Consider the following 10,496-nt stretch of genomic DNA (forward strand, 5'->3'; position numbering starts at 1 on the left):
TTCTTCCTTGAGAGTGATCCTTTGAGGAGTCACCAAAATGAAGGGTTGGGACTGATCTTGGGAAAAGTCGCAGCTCTCCTTAAGGTAGTCTGGGTAGAATCGCCACAAGAATCACAAGCTATATAACACTGCACTAGTGATGTTGTTCTTCCTCCAGAATCTTTCGAGGCGATAACAAAATGGAGGGTGGGACTGATCTCAGTGAAAGTCACAGCTCTCCTTAAGGTAGTCTGGCCAGAGTGAACACAAGAAGCACAAAGCTATAACCTATTTAACATTGCACATGTGAGTGTTCTCTATTGTGAATGATCCTCTGAGGTGACACCAAAATGAATGAGTGGGACTGATCTCAGTAAATGCCACAGCTCTCCTTAAGGTAGTCTGGCCAGAGTGAACACAAGAAGCACAAAGCTATAACCTATTTAATGTTGCACATGTGAGTGTTCTCTATTGTGAATGATCCTCTGAGGTGACACCAAAATGAATTGGTGGGACTGATCTCAGTAAATGCCACAGCTCTCCTTAAGGTAGTCTGGGTAGAACCAACACAAGATGGTCAAAGCTATAACCTATTTAACGTTGCACATGTTATTGTTCTTTCTTGTGACTGATCCTCTGAGGTGACACCAAAATGAAGGGGTGGGACTAGTCTCAGGAATCGCCAAAGCTTTGCAGTTGTTTCGGCTTGAAATTCCTCACGGAGATGGAGAAGGTTGATTTGGCTGCAAAGGAAAGGCAGAGAAAAGAGAGAAGAAAACAAGATAACATCAACAAATCGGAAAGTTGTTCACTACTTTTCAACAATCTACTTGTAAAATTGCCAATTTTGAGAAGTGGTTAGATTTAGTGATCTGATGTTCATTTCTGTTTCAAAATCTACACTTGCATAGTTGCCACTTTGAAATGTGGGTAGACTCCGTGATCGGATCAGTAAATGGGAGTCATTAATTTCTTTTCAACAGTCTGCTTGCAAAATGGCCAATATGAAATGTTGACAGATTTATTGATCTGATTTTAAGAATACCGATAATTTACTTCTTCTAAATCTGCCCCTTTACTCTTAAAGAATCTAACACAACAGAATTGTGTCTGTCGAATTCCTTTGAGCTTTCCTTATCTTCTCATAATTCTTTTAACATAAATTGCATTACAGTCTTTAAGGTGAAAGTTCTTTGAAAAAGTGAATAAAATAAAGAATGGATTCATGAGTTGCAATAATGGCAATATGAGATGATAAGTAAGCCTTTTAGTAGACAATTACAGGCAACTCAAATCTGCTACCATAAAAAAAAAATCCATTAACATTTCATATAAACTTCATTTATCAATCCAAAAGCTCCAAGTTGTGATTCTAAAAAACGTAGAAATCTAAGATTAAGATTCTGTTTAAAAAGGAACAGACAAGTACTTCATGAAAAAGCAAATGATTTCAGTGTTAGAAGCTACTGAAATCCTTGCATCTGATTGGCTGAGATCAAATTTGTCAGTGAAAATCACTGGCTATTGTTATAAGCTACTGAAATCCTTGCAGCTGACTGGCTTAAGGCAAATTTGCCAGTGAAAATGACCAACAAGATTTTTCGTGAAGCGCTTCCCAGCTAACCCCAACTTACTCGGAGGTATCGTGAGCTTAGAAGTTAGCGAGACGATTGGCTGAATGAGACTGCTCCTATTGGCTACTGTTACTTCAAAGAATTGGACTACATTCAAAAGAAAAGAAAATGACAATTACACAAAAATACCTAAAAGCCTGAGTACAGTTTCGGTAATCTTAAAAACTATTCATTTCCCAAGTTTTATTTCATTTTCAGTTAACGTAAACAAGTATTCTATGAAACTCATGCAAAAGTTTTCAGGATATATTCTTGGAAAATAGCTTTGTGATATACAATCACCAAATGTATATAAAAGGTAATTGAGGGGACTGAATCTAATAAACAAAACATAAATCAAATTATCATGATAAATGAGTACATAAAGAGTGATAATGATCACTCTTCCCCTGTTAATAAAATAATAGTTCAATAAAAAAATCATTTTATTGAATAATAAAAAAACAAATGCAATTTTTTTTTGTTTTTTTTTTAAATCAAATAATTTACAATGTATTTCCACAATAATAAAATAGGAAACAAACATAATTGAAAAGGAAAGTGAACCGAGTTGATCAAAAGTAATACAAAGAAATGTACATTACTGTGGGGAAGACAAAATAAGTCTTAAAATCAGGCACCCAACATAAAATAAACAGATAAGTGCTTTCAAAATAGACATTTCTTAACAATATATAAAATGCGAATATGGCTCTCATTTATAACTTTCAAAATAACAGTTAAGAAAAATTCACACATTCAAAACTAAAAATTAAATAGCGTTACGTATGGGAAAAGAAAAAAAAAATTGAGAGTGAAATAATACATTACTGATATCTTATCATCTCATTTAGTGTCCTGTATCAGTGACAGATCCAGGATTTTTGAAAATAAAGGGGGAGCAAATTGTAAATTTGAAAACAGAGGGGGCGCAGATGACAAAAACGTGATATTAAGATGCAATTTGGGGGAGTGAACTAACTCAACTAAGCTCGTTTCAGAAACACTTCTGGGGCCCATCTTACAAAGAGTTGCATTTGATCCGATCAATCGTAAGTATGGAAAGCCAGCAATGTCAATATATAAAATGCACGTTTGTTCAAAATTTGTTGCTAGATATGATGTATATTCATAAATTCATTGACTTCTTGACAATTTGATGTGTTCTCCTTTGTTTACAATGGACATTTTGCAAATTTCCAGTTGAAAAAAGTATGACATTGATGGATTTGCATCGGGTTTGTAAGACGGGTCCCTGGTATCTGACAGCTAGACTGAATTACGAGGAAAATTATTTTAGTGTGGGATGAATGGACAACAATGGGCACAAGTTGGCGCTGTATGCGGATAATTTGTGTATAAACAATTTTTGATCAGCTTAGTTAATGAGCCAACGAGCATAATAGGTAAATACATCTAATTATTGAAGTAAATTTAGCTATATCAATATGCACATGTATGTTCAATGGGAAATTCTTCAAATATGGAGGGGCCGTGGGCTTCTTGCGCCCTCAACTTTATCTGCCATTATGTACTGTGACCAGTATAATATAATTGGCCAATTACCAACAACACTCATTAACATTATCAATACTGTGTTTACACGTGCATCGGCTCGCGGTTCAGAACCAAAAGCCGATTTATCTTGCACCGCGTTACACGCTGTCACGGCTCGAGGTGCAGAATCGGCTAGTGTTACAAAAACCTGAAATGATCCGCGCACCAACAATATACGTCATAATAAAGACAACGCTTGATCCATGCGCTTTGAAGTACATCATAATAATAAAGTAAATGAAATGCCCGCTAATTTTATACACGAAGTAAAAAAGCCGATCCTGCATCGGCTCATGGTTCTGAACCTACTACTTTAGTGGTGCAAAATTGCTGATTCTAAACCGAGAGCTGATGCAAGTTCATTGCCTTTACACACAATAAAAAAGCCGATTCTGCATCGGCTCGTGGTTCTGAAGCATGAGCCGATGCAACGTGTAAACAATGTGCAAAGGAGAAATCACAAAATAGGTGAACTTACTCTTTTCCTTGACTGCCCAATCACTGGCCGTTCTAAAGTCCACCTGTCTCTGTTGATTTAAATCAACTTTATTTCCTATCATTACCACAGATATCTTCAGGTAAAAAAACAAAAACATTAGATTAGATTAAAGGTAAAAGAAAGTAATTGCCATTATATGCAGATTGCTGTAATAAAAGGACAACTCTTTATTTTTATCGATACATCTATAAGGCAGAATGAAAATGTCTGTTCATATTTTGAATCATAAAGATGGAGATGATAAGGACGAGGGTGATGGTGACAAAAGGTGCAGATGAAGTCTATCTAGACAAAGATACTACAAGGGGAAGATCGGACAGTACATAGACCGCGTAATGAAATGCTCGGGAAGAAGGCCCTACAGCGTTGAGTAAGTAACAACCTTTTTGACCTTTCGAATCGCCAGATGGTTGTGTACAAAACATATGAGAGAAATGGTGAAGGGTTGAAGGAATAGACTATTTTTACATTTCAAATTTTTTTTTCTGCAATTTTTTCCCCTTACATTTGAGATGAATATATTTCAGAGGTTTCTTGGTAATAAAACGTGGAAATATTTCCATGCGCCACCCTTGAGCCCTCTCCAAACTCCCTTCTCTCATTTTGCCCATATGTTTTATACACAGTCGCGTGCCGATATGCGAAGGTTTACTTACTCAACGCTGTTGAGCGCCCTTCCCCATACGCATTTATCGAGCGATTCAAAAAATCGTTGAAATGTCCGATCTTCCCCTTGTAGTATCTTTGATCTAGATGATGATGGTCAATATGGATGTGACCAATATTGGACATGGTCAATAATTCCAATCATTAAATGGAAGTCAGTCCCAACAAAATAAATTGATTTATATATAAAAAAGAAAAGTCACACAAGAATGATGCTGAAAATTTCATCAAAATGAGATGCAAGATAAGAAAGCTAGGCTATTTCAAAATTTCGCTACATGTCACAAAACAGATATGCTAATTAGTGTGTGCTTGAGGGAATGACGATGTCATCCACTTATTATTTCTATCATATTTTATAGGTGGACGTGTCTTTGTCTTTCAAGCAGAAGGTCAGGGGTTTGAATCTCTGTAAGTTAAAATACAGTAAATCAATGTTGGTGAATAGTTACTGCATACAGAGAAAAGATTTGAACTGAATTTCTGAAATAGGAAATATACGAGGATGACGAGCGATTTCATCCCCATGACGGCCCAAATCACCCCTAAAATTCCCCCAAAAATGCATGCACTGGGGCAACCATTCTTTCTAGAGTCACCCCAAGATCTGTCTCAAACATTCAAGATTATTTAGAAAATTTAGAATATTCCAACTATGGCAAAATATTGATAATAGCTTGCTGTCCCTAAAAATGTAGCCCTTACAATGAAAGAAATAGCCAAAAAAAATATGCAATCGCCCCAATGTGGGAAAAATGTATACCCCCCCAAAAAAGAAAATGATTTCCTTCTCTAATTTCTGACTTACCTCTTTCTTGTCCTTATCTTTGAGTTTGTCGATTTCTTTTTTGATATACTCCAGCATGTTGAATGATTCTTGGCTGGTCGTGCTGTACACCATTAAGAACCCCTACAAATTAAATTCACAAAAACAAAATATTATCAGCAACAAAAAGAAGGCCATCATTTAAAATATAAAGAAATTGAATACACGTCTAAAACTCAAATTTACCCAAATATGTATGTGCTCCTCATTTTTCATTTGAATAAGATCCTTGATGATACCTTCCTATTGCCTCTACATTTACTATTATTTCTTAAAGGGGAATCCAGCCTTGGTCATAGAATGTTGTGTTGGGAAGGAGAAAAATGAATTAAACAGAATGGTGAAAGTTTGAAAGAAATCGGACAAGCAATAAGAAAAATATAGCTGCTTTAAAATTGAGATCACTAATAGCATGTAGATTTCAAATTGGCAACTGGGTAAGTAAATTATGACAAGGGGCAAGGACAACTTTCCCATAGGCCATGTACTTTATTATCAGGGATTTGTGGTTTTCTCCTAAGTACCCATTCCCCTGGGGCAGTAATCTAAATATAACCCAGGTAGTATATTGTTTAATGTCCTCATGAAAGAAAAATATAATTTGAAATAAAACTTTTGGGAAAAATGACATTTTAGCCATAATATGTATTGGAGTACATGGAAGAGTAGTCCTTGCCTTACATCACTATGACATCACATAAGCGGCCAATTTGAAGTCTCCATAGGTATAGTGATTACCAATATTTACAACTTTAAAAAATTCATAACTTTCTTGTTATTTGTCCAATGTTGTTCAAACTTTCACCTATCAACTTGTCTGATTTTTCTTTTCTTATCAAAACAAGGTTTCATTTGGGTTGGATTCCCCTTTAAATAATTTTCTCTCTTTCTTGTAAACTAAAACGAAGTATATAAGATTACAATAAGTCAAAATCACATTAAATCAAATCAAACTGAACTTACATCGGCCATGCTGAGATAGTGTTTTGGGAGATCTTGGTTGCTGGAAGTCTGGATAACATAAAAAAAAGAAGAAATATTCAACAATGAATGTAACTAAAAGGAACATGAAATTATAATGGAAAAAATCATGGCATTGTTTGTATCCAAATGTCATTGGTTTTCAAATTCATGAAGCACACTTTTGACTCTTCATGAGTTACATTCGCATTATTGCACATCCGTAGGCGTGTTTTGTTCGCATTTTTGCACAACCACACATTTCCCATAGACGTCCCCTGTCCCATTGTTTTTCGAACAATTGCATGCCCTGGAGCGTGCCTAGCTACATCGTATAGCCTGGCGTTTTTGTATACCTTACATGTGTGCCGATCGATCACACGTGCAACATTAGTTTAGCGTTCGACGGATTATCGCAGTTTACAAATTACAGAATCGTTGAGTTTTCCCCAAAAAATCAATACATTCTGATCACAGCCAGGAAGTTCATTGAAAAAGGAGAGGAGAAGATCAATAAAACCCTCCTCACAAACAATACCAAGGCCAGGTTTATTGTTAGGAGTCTTTGACTAACCCTAACCCTATTAGGAGAAAGCATATAGAAAATGTAATTTACTATACATTTTTCCATAATTTATCCAATAAATTTATATACGATAAGAAAGCCCAGGAAACACTCTACAAGTTTGCTACACAACATTTTCTTTCAAAATGATCAGATAAAAATTTATGACACTCTAAATAAAAGAGTGTATTATACTGCGTAGAGGGGATCACTGCTAAAATAATGCAACACACAGGGGGTTTACAGGTGAACGCATGAAGAGTTAATGTTTCAATTATGCTACGTTCACCACAATGTCCGTGGACATGTGGTACGTTTTGAAATACATGTGTACTAATCGGGTCATTGTGACGTCACTCATAAATCCTCAGAGATTGAGTGCGTTAACACCATGCATTAATCACACTGTTTCTATTCCCAAGTAAAAGCAAACTTTATTTTGACACTATTGGTTTTAAACTGGTAGCCATGGTTTAGTAAAACCTGGATCAACTTAGACCACTTTTATGGAATGCCAATTGTCGACCCATTCACCAATTAAAAATTATTCTTAGCCTGCTGCAAAAAGTTGTCTAAAAATTAAATCAGTTCTTAAATGGAAAGGATAGGAAAACACAAAAATATAAGAAATTTTAATGAATTGGTACATCATAATTGCCACAATTAAGGAAGAAGCATTATGAAGCCAGCATTCCACAGAAGGTTGGAAAATTCTTCTTAAGATTAAGGTAAAACCTAGGTTTAATTATCAGAGTACCATGCTACAGGTTTAATTGGCCTCATGTACATAAAGCCCGGCACACACTATGCGATTCATCGCAATCCAAATTTCAAAGAAATTGCAATAACACTTGCTATGAACATTCCAACCAATAAAATCTTAGCAACCAGAAATCAGAATTGCAATAGGACTACTGAAATTCGAATTCAGTTAAGTTCGAGCCTCCCTGCAGGTATAAAAGCAAAATCAATTCCAAATTGCAATGACGTCATCATCACCTGCGACGAAGCCAATTTGGACTAGACTCCGAACACAGGGCTTGCCGCAAAGCAAAATTATGATTCTATTATAAACTTCAAATAAAATAATTTTGCTTCTTGGGATTGGGAATGACCGAAAATGATATGTATTTGAAATTAGAACGAGGCGATCTGTCTCTACTTCGGGTACGAGATGCAGGGTGAAGTGTAAGTGAAGAAACTTTCTTCTCAAGGTCTTTCAGACGATCTAAAACTTTCTGAAGAGAAGGGTGATCATGACTTAAACTGAATCCTAATGAGAACTAAACAATAAGACCATGTGGAGTGGAAAGCTAAAGGAAAACCAGGAAGCATGACTGAGGGGAAACTGAATGAGAGAATGAAATGCGATGAACCTGTGTTGCTATGTGAGATGTATTGTGGAGATGGAATGAAAGATGAGATCATGACAATGTATGTGGATTGTGAGGATGGAAAGAAGGATGAGATGAGTTGGAATGGAAATAAACAAGTTGAATGTAAACAATAAAGTATGGAAAGCCAAATGTAAGAGTACAGCAGAATTTACTGTTACAATATCACACTTAATGCAAATTATTAAAAAATTGCCGCTAATTGCGTCACATGGGATCGCACAGTGTGAGAATGGGCTTTACTTACCAAACCCCTGGTGTCGTAGAATCGGACCCGCTCTCTGGTCCCTCTGTTCGTTTCAATGTTGGCAACATAGATGTCTTCTATCGTTGGGCATGTTGTTTCCTGAAAAGAAGAGAGAATTTTCAAATTACTATTAGACAAACTCAACTAAATTCATACATTTTATCATGTAAAATGAATCATACTGATTTATTCACGAAATTAAACTTTTTTGCACTAATTCAATGAAAAAAGCTCCTAGAATGCTGTTAATATGTAATATTCTCTATATGGTGGTATTGCTAGAAATTTTGCTTGAAAATATTCCAGTACCGAAATTGATCTCTTATGTATTTTGTTTTGTCTTAAATTTCTTATGCTTTTTTGTTTTTAGATTACTTACATAATTGATATTGTGTAATCTTCTTACTGCATACCAGGATGTTGCAAATTTGATCTCCAAAGTTACAGGACCCTTGAAAGTTAAGTCATCGAGCAGCACGGTAAAAAAATTCAGTGCAACGATTGAAAAAATGTTTATTCCCCCCCCTGGACTATTAGGTTATGAAGATTTTCAGATAAACAAACCTGTCCAATGCGATGTGTTCCATAGATGACCTGTTCCAATACTGCCGTCTTCCCCACTCCGGCCGATCCACAAACTACTACTTTGCAAATCTTTCCCATTGTTGATCAGTTTCAAGTCTGAAAATGAAATAGAGTAACAAACAAAAAGAAAGCTGAATTTTGTCTGTTTGGAGATTTTAAAGGTGGATTTTTATTATTTATTTTTGGGGGGGGTTCTTTCTACAAATGACAAAGATAGCATCTAAGCATGTGCATATTTAGATAGCTGGCAGCTGTCTGTTTCGAGTTTTCTAACATTTTACAAAAATTTCTCCTTGTACACAGACAGCCCGCTATTGTGCAGCCAACATTAGGGGACTTGCAATGCAAAATCCCCCCGTCGGGGCTCTTCAATTTTTGTCTTTTTATTAATGAATAAAAATTTTGAAAATTAACGCGACCAAAATGCAAATGTATATTCCTCTAGTCTAGTCTTGGCATTAATTGCCAAAAAACGGAGAAAATGAAGTTGAAAGGAACAAAAACAGTGCTGTCCCGCAAATTCACTTCCCCGTTTTATCTGATCTTAAGTGCATAAACATATGGCCATTGACTCTTGAGTCCCCTGTACAGATCGCGCTAGAAGTAGAACTTCGGTCTCTCACTCTCTGTGAGTGTGACTGTGTATTTGGTGAGTGAACTTGAAGCAACGGAGTTCAGCTGAACAACCAACAAAACAGAGACCGAAGCTTTTGGTCTATGGTGGGGGTAGCCATGAAGCTCCTAGAGAGTAAAAATCATTCAAGGCTACTATCCAATCGTAATTTATTTGGCATTGGGCCGAGCTTAGCCGTCCTCCTCAGCTCAACACGGAACGGTCGTAACACACGCGCCCCGCCGTCTCTGTCCCGCGCGTGAGTCCGGCATCATCGTCAGCTCACTCGCTGAATCATAAATAGCTAAAAAAAAAAAACAATCACGCACCATATTTTCAGCAAATATTCACAATTATGATGTCTAATATGAATTAATAGTGAAGAAAAATCGTGTAAGACGTGGATAAACTAGGGTATACTCTTTACTCTAAATAAAAGAAATAACTTTCGACAGTTACAATACATGTAGCTTCCGTAATGTCGTATGTCTTCTCTTGTGTCAGCGTCTGTTGTTTTACTTCCGGTACCGTATATTTGGTTGAGATCGAGATATGGGGCGCCAAGTGTAAAGCCATTTATAATTCTGCTACAAAATTAATGATTTTGTTTGTAACATAAAAACCCTGCAATTCTTATTTTGTTACAAAATCAAACGACAGCAATGACATTGTTACAAAATAAACCGACAGTAATGATATAGTTACATAATCAATCGACAGAAATGATTTTGTTACAAAGTCAATCGACAGAAATGATTTTGTTACAAAATCAATTGACAGAAATGATTTTGTTACAAAATCATTGAAAAGTTGTTACAAATGATTTTGTCAACCAATAGAAATGATTTTGTTACAAAATCAATTGACAGGAATTATTTTGTTACAGAATCAGTCAACATAAATGATTTTGTTACAATCAATAAGAGGAATGATTCTGTAACAAAATCAATCGGCAGGAATTCGGTTTTTTTTCTATTTTGTTTTGTAGGTAT

General features: G+C 35.8%; 1 protein-coding gene across 3 annotated transcripts; it reads right to left on the bottom strand.

Moving 5' to 3' along the window:
* Positions 1–382: 382 nt before the first annotated feature.
* Positions 383–9,987, bottom strand: LOC121405870 (NF-kappa-B inhibitor-interacting Ras-like protein 2). 3 transcript variants are annotated; one of them, XM_041596845.1, is made up of 8 exons: positions 9,969–9,987; positions 8,871–8,987; positions 8,307–8,405; positions 6,104–6,151; positions 5,123–5,224; positions 3,628–3,721; positions 1,614–1,700; positions 383–722 (listed from the first exon to the last, which is right to left on the bottom strand). In XM_041596845.1, the coding sequence occupies exons 2-8, from the start codon at positions 8,967–8,969 to the stop codon at positions 652–654; spliced, it is 600 nt and encodes a 199-aa protein (XP_041452779.1). In that variant the 5' UTR covers positions 8,970–8,987; positions 9,969–9,987; the 3' UTR covers positions 383–651. The 3 variants fall into 3 exon arrangements, with proteins under 3 accessions (XP_041452779.1, XP_041452780.1, XP_041452778.1); XM_041596846.1 differs by having other exon boundaries at positions 9,964–9,987; XM_041596844.1 differs by lacking the exon at positions 9,969–9,987 and adding an exon at positions 9,834–9,921.
* Between the last annotated feature and the right edge of the window lie 509 nt (positions 9,988–10,496).

This window comes from Lytechinus variegatus, chromosome 19, assembly GCF_018143015.1.
Source record: "Lytechinus variegatus isolate NC3 chromosome 19, Lvar_3.0, whole genome shotgun sequence".
In the NCBI taxonomy this organism is placed as follows: Eukaryota; Metazoa; Echinodermata; class Echinoidea; order Temnopleuroida; family Toxopneustidae; genus Lytechinus; species Lytechinus variegatus.